At 45.0% G+C, this 16,377-nt stretch overlaps 1 protein-coding gene across 2 annotated transcripts; it reads right to left on the bottom strand.

The window, feature by feature from the left end:
• Window positions 1–5,432: 5,432 nt before the first annotated feature.
• On the bottom strand, window positions 5,433–15,929 carry Zic3 (Zic family member 3). 2 transcript variants are annotated; one of them, XM_038317223.1, is made up of 3 exons: window positions 14,873–15,929; window positions 13,602–13,765; window positions 5,433–5,492 (listed from the first exon to the last, which is right to left on the bottom strand). In XM_038317223.1, the coding sequence occupies exons 1-3, from the start codon at window positions 15,927–15,929 to the stop codon at window positions 5,433–5,435; spliced, it is 1,281 nt and encodes a 426-aa protein (XP_038173151.1). The 2 variants fall into 2 exon arrangements, with proteins under 2 accessions (XP_038173151.1, XP_038173150.1); XM_038317222.1 differs by lacking the exon at window positions 5,433–5,492 and adding an exon at window positions 12,617–12,796.
• Between the last annotated feature and the right edge of the window lie 448 nt (window positions 15,930–16,377).

Here is a 16,377-nt window from a genome sequence, read left to right as displayed (position 1 = left end):
TGTGATTGAGTATTTGTTGAAAAGAAAATAATTTAAGCTTACTTTCTAATTCAAAGGTGTCTCCAGACTTTATTTTCTTTTTAAAAGATAGAAGTTGTCATCAGATGTACAGATCCACAGTCAATCAGTGGCCGAGCTCTGGGAGTCAGTCCTTCTGAAGAAAGGGAGGAGGGATTGTCATAGAGTGGGGCATGTTAATGTCATGACAGGGGAACCCACAGAGACAGCTGACCTGAGCACTTGGGAGCTTATGGATTCTGGACCTACAGCTAGGAAGCCCGCATGAGACTGACTTAGGCCCTCTGCATGTGTGTGACAGTTGTGTAGCTTGGTCTCTTTGTGGAGCTCCTAGCAGTGGGATCAGGACCCGTCCCTGGCACTTGAGCTGGCCTTTCAGAACATTACTCTTGCTGGGGAGCCTGGCCTAGCCTTGCCACAGGGGGAGGAGCTTAGCCCTGTCTCAACTTGAAGTGTCAGGTTTTGTTGACTCCCATGGGAGGCCTGCCCCTGTCTGATAGAGATGGAGGAGGGCTGAATGGGTGGAGGTGGCTCTCCATGGGAGGAGAGGAAGGAGGGGAAACTGCTATTGGGATGGAAAATAAATGGAAAAAAATAATTAAGAAAGATAAAAGTTGGTTCTGGTCCCTAATTCTCATACTGAAGTAATACCTTCCAACTATTTCCTAATCCAAAATGACTGCCCTTTGAATGGCAATATTGGAGTTTAAATTTGACATTTTAATAGCAGTGTTATGCAGTTAGTCAATGCACAGTTAAGGGGAATCACATACATGCAACCCCGATATGTACAAATCAGAGATTAAGACTTCCTCAGCTTTACTCAGATAAGGAAAGTATGCAGTTACAACAGGGCTCACTAAAGAGCGGGTCGCATCCATATTGACCAGACGATCCATGCAATTTTCCATTTCACCAGTTCAGAGAGCAAAGCTTCAGGTTTGAAGCGCTACATCACCGTGAAAGCAATTTAAAGTTTCAAGGATCCACAGCAAATACAGCATTTTCCTAACTTAGCATTTTTTGTGTCCTTCCCCCATATTCTAAATATCTTTTTCATCATTTTTAAATTCATTTTTTAAAACAATCTTTTCTCATTTTACATACCAATGCCAGTTCCCACTCCCTCCTCTCCTCCCACTAGCCACACCTCCCATCCATCCCCCATTTGCACCTCAGAGAGGGTAAGGCTTCCCATAGGGAGTCAACGAAGTCCAGCAGCACTTTTTGGCAGAACCAAGGCCCTCCCTCCTGTATCTAGGCTGAGCAAGGTATCCCTCCATAGAGAATGGGCTCCAAGATGCCAGTTCAAGCACTAGGGATAAATCCTAGCCCCACTGCCAGTGGCCCCACAGACTGCCCCAACCACACAACTGTCCCCCACATTCAGAGGGTCTAGTTGGGTCTTATACAGGTTCCCCAGCTGATAGTCCAAGTCAGTGAGCTCCCACTAGCTCAGGTAAGGTGTTTCTGTGGGTGTCCCCATCATGGTCTTGGCCCCTTTGTTCATATTATCACTCCTCCCTCTCTTTGGACTCTGGGAGCTTGGCCCAGTGCTTAGCTGTGGATCTCTGCATCTGCTTCCATCAGTTGCTGGACGAAGGTCTATGATGACAATTAAGATAGTCATCAATCGGCCGGGCGGTGGTGGCGCACGCCTTTAATCCCAGCACTCAGGAGGCAGAGGCAGGCGGATCTCTGAGTTCGAGGCCAGCCTGGTTTACAAGAGCTAGCTCCAGGACAGGCTCTAGAAACTACAGGGAAACCCGGTCTCGAAAAACAAAAAAAAAAAAAAAAAAAAAAAGAAAAAAAAAGGATAGTCATCAATCTGATTACAGGGGACAGCCAATTCAGGCACCCTCTCCACTACAGTTTAGGGTCTACAAGGACTCTGTCTTAAAACATGCAGTTGAGACTTTCTGAGATCTTTAAGTCTTCAAAATACATGGGAGGGGAAGAAACGCTTCCTGACTTGATAGTTTGCCTGTAGAAAGCAATGGCATGAAAAGATCTAACTGAAAAAAATATTAATCATCCTATAGCAGAGCATTTTTGTACTTTTTAAAGTGAAGAGTTTCTTATTTTGACTTATTTTGTTTTCACGCAGGGTAGCCAAAGCTGTGTCGCAAATTCATGATTTTTCTGCCTCAGACTCCTGAGTACTATGATTACAGACAGAGGTCAGCTTGTCATACCTGGATCAAGACTCACTTTTCCCTATGGAGCTGGAGAAGCCCCACTGCCACCCTCAAACCATAGGGGAATGCATTATAACATAATGAAACCAGAAGAATGACTATAAAGTAATAAGAACAGAGGCTATTATTTATTTTGTTTTGATTTTTTTCATCTCAAACGAAACAACAGTCACCTCAGGAGTCCATAAAGTTATTCTAACAATGCTGACATTGGTCAAAACATTTCAGGACATCTCCTTGGGAATTGCTTTAGAGGCTAGCTTCCAAGCTCCACAGAAAAAAATCTTTCTCATTACTCAATAGTCACACTCACATAATACTGACATGAATTTAGCAGGGAAAACTGGAAAATTTAGAGCATAAGACCTAATGGATTTTTGCATGTGAGTGTATACTATCATTGACTTTTAAGGTCAGAATCAAGCTGTGAACGAAGGTAAAAGTTTGATCCAATTTAAGTACTCAACTCTAGTTCTTAATCAAAGCATAAGTGTATTCATTGGAACATGATGAACAAATAGACATCTAATAACATAAACCTTATGTGTTTAAATATGCGTGCCTATGTCCATAATCCTACATGTCTGATCTAATGATCATATTTATGAAGTTTGGTGTTTCTCAGATGTCCCCAGTCTCCATCTGTTATCTAAAATATGTATTGATTTGTTCACCAATATAAAATGTGATTTGATTTTAATAAAATATTCCATATTATTAAAAATAGAAAACTACCCCAAAGCAACAAAACAATAACAACCTGCAAATGGAAAAGAAAGGAGCTAACATTTTCTCAGAGACAAGGTCTTTATGGACATTTTTTTCTTTGTTTAGTCTTTAGAACAAGCCTGGGACATAATTATTATCACAGTGTAGCTAGCTCACAAACAACCTTGTAGCTTACCTTTCCAGGAATCTATCTTTCTTTCTTTCTTTCTTTCTTTCTTTCTTTCTTTCTTTCTTTCTTTCTTTCTTTCTTTCCTTTTTTCTTTCTTTCTGTTGTTGTTTCTGTATTTGGTTTATCTGTGTACCCCTGGCTGTCCAGGAACTCACTCTGCAGACCAGGCTGGCTTCGAACTCACTCACAGAGATTCACCTGCCTCTGCCTCCCAAGTGTTGGGATTACAGGCATGCACCACCTTTGCCTAGCTCGAAGAGTTATTTTTAAACAACCATTATAATTCCCCATTGCCTATTTCACTATTTCAAAACATAGTTTTTGTTCCTAAATGCAAGCACAGAGTAAAATTTCAGCAACATTGTTATAAGCTTTATTATATAAACTTTATAATATAAAGAGTAAAAATCAAAAATCAAATTTCCTTGACTGGTTTTTCTTTCTTTCTCTTCTTTTCCATCTGAGAGAGAGAGAGAGAGAGAGAGAGAGAGAGAGAGAGAGAGAGAGAGAGAGAGAGAGAGAGAGAGAAAGGGTCTCATCTCTTCCAGGTTGGCCTTCAATTCTCTTATGTAACTGAGAATAACCTTTTAAGTATGAAGGTTTAATTCTCCTGTCTCTACATCTCCAATGCTGGAATTGCAAGCTTATGCTACCATGCCTGGTTTAGATGTTGTTTGGGATTAAAGAAAAAGTTTCTTGCACGCACCCTACCAACCAACTGAACCATATCCACAGCTCTTTCTTCTTCTTCCTTTTCATCTTCTTCTTTTCTTCTCTCTCTCTCTCTCTCTCTCTCTCTCTCTCTCTCTCTCTCTCTCTCTCTCTCTCTCTCTCTCTCTCTCTCTCTCTCTCTCTGTCTTCTAGGATAATTATCCTGGAACTTGCTCTGTAGACCAGGCTGACCTCAAATTCAGAAATCTGCCTGCCTCTGCCTCCAGTGGGCTTGGGTTAAAGGTATGCGCTACCATGCCCCACACCACTTCTTCTACTCCTGATGTAAATAAACAGAACAGAAATCAGAGAGACGAGCTATTACTCAAAATTTACAATAGTATCAGTTTTAGTGAAGTCTCACTAGCAATATACTCAGGCTGTAATTTTAGGTATTTCACCAAAGCATAATCATAGCAAATATAAACAGATTACATTCAATTGCATTGGGTTACTTACAGATGGCAAATTAAAAGTAATGAATCACAGATGTGGTGTTTGGAGAATCTTTCAAGTGACTTCATCTTCCTGACAATCGTTTAACAATAATTTACAACTAATTAATAAAATAAACCTGTTTTTAATAACAAGGTGTCCCATGATTCTGTAACTGTCCTAATCAATGATTGCCAGATTGTCCCAAAGATTGGAATGAAGACTTTATTTAGGAAAGTACACTTGTATTATTAGAAAATGTCTGCTCTGATTGCCACAGATAGAAGGTATCCTTTCCTTTTGCCCTTTGTGATTATCTTCAGCAACATCTCCATTTCTTCTTACTCAAATAGTGTTATGCAAATGTTCTTCATTCTTCCAAACTTCCCTCTCTCTTTTTTCCAGTCTACTAACCGCCATGAACCCTTGCTTCTGAATTCTCCTATGAGCTCCCTCTACCCCCAGCAATTGGCCTTGAGCCTCAGGGTAGAGGGAACTGAGCGCTCAAAACAGTTGGTTTGGGTTTGTTCCTTGTGTTGTTGTTGTTGATGTTTTTCAAGTTGACTGGTTAATGAAAAGCCGGCTATCACATGAAAATGTGGATAGAACATAAATTGCCCCTGTTCAACAGGTTAATCAAAGTTATTTAGGGGTTATGGTTGTTAACATAATAAAACAATAATTACAAAAATAACTCAAATGGTTTTATTAAGTCAAACAACAATTGTAGGGATGCCGGATATTGCTTTTTGAGCACAAACATAGTGAAATTAACAAAACAAATACTCGTTCCTGGTTTTAAACATCAGCTCAGACTTCTGAAAGAGGTTTGCAATGGTGTGCGAGATAGCGCCTACTGACTTGTGACCTTCACCACCCTCTTCCCATTAATATAACCTAAATTCGAAGGGAAGCATTTTTGCTTTTTTCATTTCACAAATGATTGCTCAACACAGAATGCAATACGTCAAAAGAAGAAAATAGTTTTTTTTTAAGACCTAGGGGAAGAAGCCACCACTCTTAAAATGATCACCTCAAGGTAACAGACATCCAAATTGATGTGGTTTTCTTTGAAACCTCTTCAGTAAATCATTTCTTGTACGGTAGGTTTGGCATTAACCCTCCATCTATGATAGGTAGTGTTAGGGAGGGCTGGTTGCTGCATACCAACATCAGTATGGTTCTTCTTCGCCAGGAATTAGAGTCTGCCCCAGATACCAAGCAGGACAACACTGGCAAGAAAATGAAAGGTGAACTGCAGATAGGTCAACACAGGCCACATTTCTTACAGAAAACCAAAGTGTCATCAAATGTGATGTGGACATGTTGTTTTAAAAGGCTAGTTTATAGTAAGCCAAAGACTATCTTCTTTTTAGCATCTTACTTCCAAATGCCATCTGCATAGATTGCATTTTCAAAAAGCAATTTAGATATTGCACATAGCCTATTAGAGAGCAAATATGATAAACTTGCCATTTGTTCAAAGGTGCTCTGTAGCTGCTGGAAAGCTTCTGCTACTTTCTCTCCATCAGATTAGGAAGCAGGCGGAAGCAGTATCACACTAGAAATATGCAACATTGCTCAGTCCACTAGATGCTTTGGAAAAGAATTGTCTTTTAACAGGCGTTTGTGTAATGGATTAATAAAAAAAAATGCTGCAGGATCCCCGGTGGTGGTGGCAGTGGCGGCAGCAGGCAGCAGAAATGCTGCAGATCCCCAAGCAGTGGTAGGGGTCCATGTGGCAGCAGGCAGTAAGCCCCGAGAGCGGCATGCATGTCTCAGCAGGCAGCTAGCAAGCCAAGTGGCAGCAGTGGGTGAGAGACAGACAGATAGGCACGCCATGAAGAGTGAGGTTGGATATTTATTAAGTGGGTTATAGAAGGGAAGGGGAAGAAGGAGAAGAGCAGAGAGAGGGAGGGAGGGAGGGAGGGAGGGAGGGAGGGAGGGAGAGAGAGAGAGAGAGAGAGAGAGAGAGAGAGAGAGAGAGAGAGAGAGAGAGAGAGAGAAAAGAGAAGGAACTCAGGCTGGAAGCTGAAGATCAGCCTGTCTCAGCAGATGAGGGAGTGGGCGTGGCTTGTCTCTTAAAGAGACAGAACAATCATTACAGTTTGAAACAGGAGTCTTTCAAATTTTCAAGGAGGTTGTGTTCCCATGTTAAGTTACCATTAGCACCAGTGCTGTGAACAGTCCTCTCTTGCAACGTTTTCTGCAAACTTGAGGGCTTTCAAGCTGTACATTTTAAATTATGATAGAAACAAAAACCTCAGTGAGAAAAAGAGTGCTCTTTGGCGTCAACAAATATAATTTGCCCTGTTTCCAAGAAATTTCATCATTATATATATGTATGTATATATGTATATATATACATACATATATATATCCAGTTTATCCATAGAAGTGACCCAGAGACATCTCAGGTATCCCAAGGAAACCATTCACCAAAGCGTCTTAGCTTGATTTCAATTCAACTGAAGAGATTCCAGGCTCTGGCTAACCCATGGCTAACAAGTTTCCAATTTTCCAATTTAAAGAACTTTTTCTTTTGCAAATTTGATAAGAGATTTAACCAGGAAAAAGCTCACATTTCAGAGTTCAGACGACAGCACAGAAAAATCAAGTATAAACCTAGTGCGGTTTACTTCATTTGATCTCTCAAATATGTCAGTAGGATTATTCCACTGTGGACATGTGGGGTAGCCAAGCCTGGGAAGGAAACTTCACCCACAGGAAAGAGGGGGGAAAAATCAGTTTGGTGGCAATTTCAAAAACAAGTTTTCAAACTGCTGAAGAGGCTCCAGCTCCATTGACATGCAGAAATCACACATAATAAAAGCACAAAAAATACTAGCGAGCATGCTCATTTTAATTGCCCAGAGGTTTTCAATGCAAAACACCACAACTTAAATGCATAGTCCAAATTCTTGCTCCAAAGCCGCGGTCTTTGTGCATTGAAAAGGAGGAAAGACAACCCCATCAATTGTTCTCTGCAGATAAAGGCACTGTTTTGCAGATTTCCCCAGATCAGTGCCAGACTTGCTAATGACCTGCCCACCCACCTGGGGCCCTTCCCAAGGTGGCCCTCAGGAATTGCCCCACGTCTTCAGTAGCCAGAATGCTTGATGGTGGACGACCGCAAGAAGGTTGGTCTTTCGCTTGGACGCCGGTCTGGCGGAACACCTAGGAGAGTGCCTGCAGCGTATTTGCCTAGAGGAGAGGGAGTCGATAAAGTAAACACTTACAATGTCCTTTTCCTTACTAGCGACACATACAAAGATGAATCTGTAGCGGTTTTATTTTCCTGTGCAACCGACAGGAACTCGGGACCCCAGGCAGTTTCACAGTACAGCATGAAGGAAGTTAAGGAAACCGCGAATGGAAGTTCTGGGTATATCGGCCCCCTTTCTCCTTGAGCCTAGGACTACCAGCTGTGGGTACACACACAAAAGAGTTAACTGCCGGTTTTTCCGTAGGATCTTTTAGACCGGTTATGCAGAAAACGACGCCTGGGGACAGGGTAGCTTTGGAACTCTCAAAGGTACCAAAGGGTTGATGAGCCTTCGTTCCCATCCTAATCGGCTTGACCATTGTCCTGAGAAGACACCACACTATCTACTGTTGTTCGTTTTTAAAGACTGTTTTTATGTGCTGTGGAATCTCAACAGGGACACTGCTAACTGGAAATCTCTCTTTCACACACACACACACACACACACACACACACACACACACACTCACACACACGAAGGCAAGGGGGAGGAGAGAGAAATGTTTTTGTACCAGGAGCCTCTTCTGGTGGGTTTTGTGCCCCAAATCCTGTGAGAACCCTAACACCCCTAAAGGGCACATCAATTTCCCACCAGCGTGCCCAGGAAGAACTTCTTTGCTTCCGTTTTTCTCTGTTTGTTTTTAAACTGCATTCAACTGCCACGACCTACATTGTCCCGCGAGGCGCCAGCGCTGAGGAATAACCAGGGAATTTCAACGACACCACAGCGCGGCAGCCCGTAGTCTGCGTTGTGCGGCGCTCCACGGGGGTTCGCATCCGGCCGCCATGTTCCTGACTCGAGAGCCGCCCCCAAACCAACCCTCCTTCCCATATCCTTCTCCTTTCCCCCCGCCCCCCACCCGGCTTAGCCGAGGCCGCCCTCCCCGCGAGGCGGCTTTCAACCTCCCCCACCCCCTGGCCGCAAAATCCTACTCGACGGCTGCTAGGCTACGCGCCTGCGCGCCGCGCCCGCGGAGGATGGGGGTTGGGGGAGTCCTATGGTCCCCGGTCTCGGCTTGAAAAGGCCGAAGCCACGGGGAGCAGGGGAGGGCTGAGGTCCGGATCGGAGCCTCCGCCTTCCTCCCTGCAAGTCCCCGCTAAGGCCCTGGCCGGGCTCTCACACGTGTGCGCTAAAAAGCCACTTCAAAGTGTGTCCCCAGTGCAGAGGAGGCCCCTTTTGGGTCAGCCTCATACTCAGAGCAGGCCGGAGCCTCATCGCCTCCATCTCGGGCACCGCAAACCTTCTTGGAGGGCCGAGCAAGAGGGCGTTTGCGGACTGATGCGGATGCTGCAAGCCTTCTTAGGGTACCACCATCCTTATCCCCACCCCCACTGCCCGTAGAATAGGAATTGAACAAAGTTTGCTGGCAACGCGATGCTGTAGCCTTCGGAGCTCGCCATTGTTTGGGCTCGTATTGACCCCAGGTCGGGATTAGGCAGAGGCTGATTTCTGCTTTACAGCCTCGCCGGCCTAATGAGGCCGAGAGGCGATGGGGCGCGAAGCGTCCGTGGAGCCCAAGGCGATCCGCAAGCTTATGGCCGCCAAGGGCCCTGTTGGTGGAGGTCAAAGGGTCAGCGGGCAGAAACCGCAAGAGAATTGACCCTAGGAAATGAGGTCCCCTCCTCCCTGCCCAAACCTCAAGCGGAGATTTAGAAGAATTTGGTGTGTGGACAGGGTCCCTGGGCTCCCCAAGGATTTCTGAAACCTCTAGTGTCACCTCCTAGCCTTCCTCACACCTAGTAGTGCCTAGCTGGAACCTTGGGCCTCCAGGGCCTGTGACAGAAAACACAGATGGTGGCAGAGTCTTTCAGAAACTTATTAAGTTAGTATTTCTTTGGACTTCTGTTTGGGGTGTGTTTCCTTAGGAGGAAAGGGGGGGATGTGGAAGCCTGGGGCAAAAACAAAGAGGCAAGAAGTCAACCAGAAATGGGAAGGAGTATATAACATTTACACACCAACTTTCCTGGAGGGCTTTGTGAACACTAGGTCACCCTTCAGACTATCTTCCTTTACCTGGATGTTGATCTTTGAACCTTCCAAACTGGATGAAGGCTAGAGTTCATCTGTCATGCGTGGAAACAGCTCCTCCACTTGCCCTCCACCTAACAATTGAGACTTTTAAGGTAAACCACTCATTTTAAAGGAGTAGATTACTAAGCACCTAGCTTGAACTTTTGAGCTTCAGCATTTGTGACTTGGAGTGTGTGATTGCTTATTCTTAGATGGTTTACTTAAAATTCAAATATAAATATGGATTCCCAATGCCATATTATGAGCAAGAAAAATCCAAGGATAAAAAGAACCAAATCAACAGTTTTCTTTGTAGAAAAAATGCATAAAGCATAATTTTGCAAAATGTGCTGTATCCTATTAAGGACTCATGAGCATTTTCTAGTTATTGGGTTACCACCATTGTCAGCTTCCTCTCTTAGGGAACGCACAGGGCTTTTCTGTAAACATCTATGGTACAATATTTTCAAGTCACTAAAAAACCTAGAACTACTTTGTGTCTCCCAATGAGATATTTCTTGTGTTTAATGACTGTAAGCAAGGGTTTTAGTCAGGTACTCAACCTATCTCTACTTACATTAGGATTGGGGTCTGCAGGGAGGGAATTCATGGAGAAAACAAATTGTGGAGGCTCGTTGACTCTGTAGAAGGCCAGCCATTTCCATTTCACAATGACACAGATTTAAAAAGCTTTCTGAAAAACTGTTGAGCATTTAAAATGGTTTGAATAAAGCAGCAAGCCCGAACTGTGGATCTGGCTCAAAACCCTCAATGTCAAGGTCAAGACTGGAATGTCTGGGCAGGGTGTGGTAGACTGACCAGTTACCTACCGTCAAGTGTAATCATCCAAATTTGTGTTCCCGGCATTCAGAGGGATACTAGGAAAGTGAAGTCTGAAAGACACCATTTCCCTAACAACCTACCAAACAATTTGCAATTAAAAATTATAAATAACAGTTGACAAAAATCAGTAGATAACATTGTTTTAATGTATCCAGGGAATCAAAGTTTGTTTTAAATCACCAGAAATTCTCTAAGCATTTCAATTTTAGATTGATTTATTTGAACATGGAAAAATATTGGGCACCAAATACAAAAAAATGTTATAACATAAATACGATGTGCCAAGACTTTATTTCTTCAAAAAGATCAACAAAATTCTAGAATTGAAATTGATTATATAATACCAAATTGACTGCCACCAAAAACTGAGAGCATTGCCCCTTCAAGAGAAAGAGGTACTTAAGCCTATTCATTACATTTCTAAATACTTTACACAATTTCTTATCTCCACTTTTCTGTTATTCATGACGAGATTGGGCTCTCAACAATCAACAGCACCCTAAAAAGGTCACCAAACTCTACACACTTCAGCCCCCCAAAATAGCAATCAGTTCTTTTCCATAGACCCATTGTAAAAAGAACTGTTTGTCCAAATGAGTTGCTTCACTGAAGATTAGACGAATTGTTAACATTTTATCACAAAACAAACAACCATTTTTCATTGTTACTGATTTTAATGGAAACAATGCTCTTAACATCTTTGCCTACAAGTAATGAACTTTAAAAATAACATATTTGCAAATGTCTTTTCTTGCCACAGTATCATTTAGGAACTGCTGCAGTTATTACACCGCTATATAAATGTTATGAATAATTGTGATACTCATGAATGGAACTATATACAGCAAACAAATCAGCCTTTGCCATCCAAAATTTAAAGACTATGGTTCTCTTACCAAGAAGCACTTTACCATGAGAAGCACTGCTCAACTGGCCTTGCTCATTGCCATCATTTTCAGAGGTGTGCTATCTTTTGAAAATATAGAGCTAAATAGATTTGATAGGCAGATTAGATAAGTCATAGATACAAACATATAGTATATGAGTGATCTCAATAGACATGCATCCTGCCATAATTTTCATTTTTATGTAAGGTAATAAAGAACTAAGGGACATAAAACTAATTAGGTTACCTTATGTTTATATATGTAGGGCAGGGATGATTAAATCCAGCTTCTCAGTCTTTGAAGTACAAGATTGAGATGTCATGGCCACTAAGTGAATTGATCAGTATTATTTGATTTGCATGCCGAAAATCCAGGACAAACACATTTAAACTCGCAGTTAAACAACCATCTCAGCTAGAGATAAAGAAAGGAGGGTTCTTCCTCGAAGCAAACTGACATTGTAAGGAATCTATACTGCAATAGAAAAATAATTTAACAATTCAAAAACGGATCTGAGTGAATTATAAATACCAACAGACAAGATTCAGTTTGCTCACATCTCCTATTTGTAGGAGGCTGTTACAAAACAAAAAAGTCAGTGTGGTTCAAAACTTGTAAATTGTGTTCCTTTTTTCCAAACAATACTTGTAATGCTAAAGCAGTTATAATCAAAAGCTGTACAGAATGTTAGAAAACATTTATCCATAAATATTGTTCAGTTCCCGGCACTTGCAGCAATAATTAAATTACAAACGATAAATATGGCATCAACGGATATGTATTTACAAAAAAAAAGTTATTACAAAAGGCAACTGTATACTAAACGTCACAATCTGTGTAGGGTAACATCATATCCTCAGCCTGAAAAAATACTGAACAGTTTCGACCCCATTAGACAAAGATACATTCACAAGTGTAATGCTTTGAAGAAAAGTTCAAGACATAACAGGACTTTGGCATGGTTTAAGACTGTGAGAGTTTAAACAATCACCACTAAGGCGAAGAAGAATTTCCATCGGTTTAAAATCACCACCACCAAGCCTTCAATAACTTCCTCAGGAAACAGGACAAGTGTTAAAGTGATTTGAAGGAGTTTCAGAACGGGGTGTACAGAGAGCAAGAGGAAGGGACAGGACAAGCAGTGAAAAGATTTTGTAAAAAAAATCCTTCAGATGCCAAAATGTACTTTCTAATCCTGAGAAAAGGGCATGGCTACTGTTGGATTTACCCCAAACCTTCCTGAACAATTGCAATTACCAAGATGTAGCCCTATATATGGCCCCTTGCTTTAAAACTCCATCTCCATCTGATTGGTCTCGGTTTTCTTTTTTAAATGCATTTTGGCTGTTCTCAGACGTACCATTCGTTAAAATTGGGAGGAAGTCCAGGGTTGTGGCTGGTGCTAGTTTGAACTGCAGAAGGGGTTTTAGTGGTATCTTTACTGTTTGCAGAAGCTATAGCGGGTGGAGTGGAAGATTCATAGCCTGAACTGGCAGCAGGGGAGGAATCTGACCCTTGAGATTCATGAACCTAAAATTAACATGTATATATTATAATGAATATAATTCTACATGGCAATGTGAAAGCAAACAGAAATAAAACCCCCAAACAATAACAAGAACAGATTTGAATACTTTAAGAGCAGCAAGACCCTGCTGACCCACTTGTAAGAGAAACAGGATTCATCCCCCCTCCCCATTACTGATGCCTGAGTTACCCCTAGCAATTCCACCAAAAAACCGGGCTGGAAAAGGAATAAAGAGAGCCATTTTAGTCGTGCCACTTCAACAATGCTTTCTCTGTGGAAGGAGTGGGCAAGCAGTAATTCTGCGGGCCCTATAAAATAGTCACTCCAGATTTCGGCCTGGAAAAGCAGGTATAGAGACCGAGCGGCACAGGGGTGGGGTGGGGACTGGTTGCTGTGATTCCCACACAAATGTGTTGGAATCGGACTGCGCTCCTCGGCCCTATTGTTTTATTGGAAGCTGAGAAGCAAACGAATGACCCTCCCGGGTTCGGCACGTCCACTCCGTATTCCCACAGTGGGCTGAGATACGATAAAGTGCCCACTGAAGCCCCAAACCCTGGCGAGCTCGGTTAGAGCTTCCCCGTAAACAGCCGATTGTTCCCTCCACTCTGTCCCCCTCCCAACTCTACTCTCCCTTTCTCACCCCCCTCCACCCGCATCCTCAAAATGGGTTCAAGGTGTCAGTGCTGGAGCAAATCGGATTTAACGTGGAGGATAGAGGGTTGGTAGTACGGGAGCTTCCGTTCTGCCGCCCGGTGTCGGGCCGAATGTTTACAAACCGCCGACTGCTAATAAAGAGGTAATTACCTTCATGTGTTTGCGCAGGGAGCTCGGGTGCGTGTAGGACTTGTCGCACACTTTGCAGATATAGGGCTTATCCGAGGTGTGCACATGCATGTGCTTCTTGCGGTCGCTGCTGTTGGCAAACCGTCTGTCACAGCCTTCGAATTCACATTTGAAAGGTTTCTCACCTGCAAAACGGCAAAAATAACAAAACGGGGAGGGAGAGAATACAGTTACAGCCGGAAACTTCTCGGAGTGGTACAGCGGGAGATGAAGCGTCCAGCGGTCTTTCCGTGGAGGGAAGCGCGGACTGTGGAAGGATGAGGAATCTGTTTTCCCCGGAGAAAAACCCAGAGCGTTGACTGAGCTCCCTGGGGTTGGGAAGTGCTGATCTGAGGCAGGGGTAGAGTGGGGCCGGCCCAGAACCTGATCAACCCTTTGTTCTCTAAGGACAAGAAACCTCAGAGATTTTCCCCAAGTTTGCTCTAAGTTGTGGCTCCACTCCAAAATAACCAGGGCTCCCAATGTGCAGACACATTACGCCACCACCTAGGCGGTGTAACCAAGCTGGGCAGGACAATGGGCCGGGAATGGGACAGTCCTATTCGTCCCCTTCTTTGTGTCTTTTCATTTACCTCTTTCAAATGTAGAGACTTTGCTAAGCCCGGAAGTTTTACTAATTTTCGGAAAGAGAACACTATATAAATCTAGGGGCTACATCCAGTTCTACAAAGAGGTTACTGAGCACGGAAACTGAGTGCCTTTTCTACATTAGCTTTCCTCCGGAGGACTGAACTGAACCTGGAACTCCAAATAAAAATAGTTTGACAAAAGTATCACTCATTTAATTAGGAGATGTGCCAATCAAGTGTAAAAAAGAACGGAAGTCACCAAAGTTAGTTTTCATTAGCATTTCTATGGTTGCCTCCCTCGAATGTGTTCAGAGAGCTAAGTCGCTTGTAAGCAATATACTCCCAACACTTTCGGAGTCTTTTCCTAGTAACCCAGAAAAGAACACAAAAAGAGGTGGCGCCAGTTGGTTCCTGGCCGGAGAAGGTCCCAATTAGTTCCTGAGACCACAGCAATCTGCTCGGGAAGTTAGAACTCGGCAAAAGCGCTGCAGGTTCCCGGAGGGTGAGGGGAGGAGAGGCAGTGTGACAGCGCTTCTTTACAGAATGGCCTCGGCGGGGCGCCGCCCCTCTGCTTGGCCTCCACCCCTCTCTCCCACTCGGCTCGGAGTCCGCTTGGTGGCAGGCCCCTGGGGAGTCCCGCGCCCACCTGTCTGCTCCCCTTACCTGTGTGGGTCCTCTTGTGGATCTTGAGGTTCTCAGAACGGGCAAAAATCTTCCCGCAGCCTGGGAAGGGACACGGGAAGGGCTTCTCGCCCGTGTGCACTCGGATATGGTTGACCAGTTTGTACTTCGCCTTGAAGGACTTGCCCTCGCGGGGACATTCCTCCCAATAGCAGACGTGGTTGTTCTGCTCCGGGCCCCCCACATGCTCCATGGTGACATGTGTAACCAACTCGTGCATGGTGCTGAAGGTCCGGTCGCAGCTCTTCTTGGGTCGGCTCAGCTGAGCTTCCTCGATCCACTTACAGGACAGCTCCTGCTTGATGGGCTGCCTCATATAACGGAAAAAGGCGCCCGGCCCGTGGTGGGCTGCCACGTTCACGCCCATGTTCATGTTCATGGGGCTATAGTTGGGAAACTGCGCACTGGCCGCGTAGGGGTCCGTGCGCGGGCTAGCCACGGGGCGGTAGGGGTCAGCACGGCCAAATAGCTCCCCGCGCAGCCCCAGATGGACCTGGTTGTTGTCCACATGCCCTGTGGGTGACGGGTGCCCAGCGCCCTGCTCATGAAGCCCAGGAAAAAGCAAGTAGCCAGGAGGCTCAGGAATACCAGCTGGAGCATGAAGACTGCTAGCCGAGCCGGCGAAAAGCCCGTGTTGCCCGCCGCCGGAGGCTGCCTCGCTGAGCCCAGATCCACGCTGACGGAACAGAAAGTCGCGCGTGGAGTTAAAGGCGGCAGAGGCGGCACCACCGTAGGTGGGCACCTGGCTAGCATGATGGTGATGGTGGTGGTGGTGATGGTGGCCCAGGGCGTTGGCATAGCCTGAACCCTGCGGTGTGAAAGCTGAGCTCTGGCCCGAAGACAGATCATGAGCGGTAGCTGGGCTCAGCTTGAAGGCGGCGGCGGCGGCGGCGGCAGCAGCAGCGTGGGTTGAGTCCCCGAAGGGATTCAATCCCATGCCGGCCGGCTCGCGGTTGGGCATCTCGTGGTGGCGCGGCGCACCGAAGCTGCCCACTCCCAGGCCAGGGAACTGCGGGCCTCCATCCAGGAGCATCGTCATAGGTGGGGCGTTCTGGACACAGAAGATCCGGCTGAAGTGAGCGAGGGTGCAGGCGAAGGAGGAGATCCCCGAAGGACTGTAGTCAGAGAGGGATGGCGGCGGTTGAACACTGCCCGGAGACCCCCTAGGCGCTACCCGGAGCTGCAACTTTCGTTGGCTGCGAGAGGCTCCTGCAGAGGGACAGGAGGGAGGAGGGAAGAAAAAGGATTGGGGGGGAGGGTGATGGGAGAGGAGGAGGGGGGAGAAGGGAGGAGAAAAGACTCTAGGACTAAATCTGCTTTAACAAACTAACAGGAGCGCACAAAGAAAAATAAGCAAAATAATAAGTGGAGGGCGGGGTTTGTCAATCCTGTCCCGGGCACCCCTTCTCTTCTAAAGAGCGCAGAACCACGGGGCCAGAAGGCTCCTTGGGTACCGGCTTCCCGGCACAACTGCACCAAGTAGCAGA

This window comes from Arvicola amphibius, chromosome X (assembly GCF_903992535.2).
Source record: "Arvicola amphibius chromosome X, mArvAmp1.2, whole genome shotgun sequence".
NCBI lineage: Eukaryota > Metazoa > Chordata > Mammalia > Rodentia > Cricetidae > Arvicola > Arvicola amphibius.
The sequence above is the reverse complement of the archived record's forward strand: the minus strand, read 5'-3'. Positions and strand labels throughout refer to the sequence as shown.

Bases quoted from the DNA above. Each gene is read 5' to 3' on its own strand.
- Zic3 (XM_038317222.1), bottom strand. From the start codon at position 15,929: ATGACGATGCTCCTGGATGGAGGCCCGCAGTTCCCTGGCCTGGGAGTG. The intron at 13,766-14,872 runs GTAAGGGGAGCA...GCCGTTTTGCAG, and splicing joins CCACAAGAGGACCCACACAG to GTGAGAAACCTTTCAAATGT. The intron at 12,797-13,601 runs GTAATTACCTCT...TGTTAATTTTAG, and splicing joins CCCTGCGCAAACACATGAAG to GTTCATGAATCTCAAGGGTC.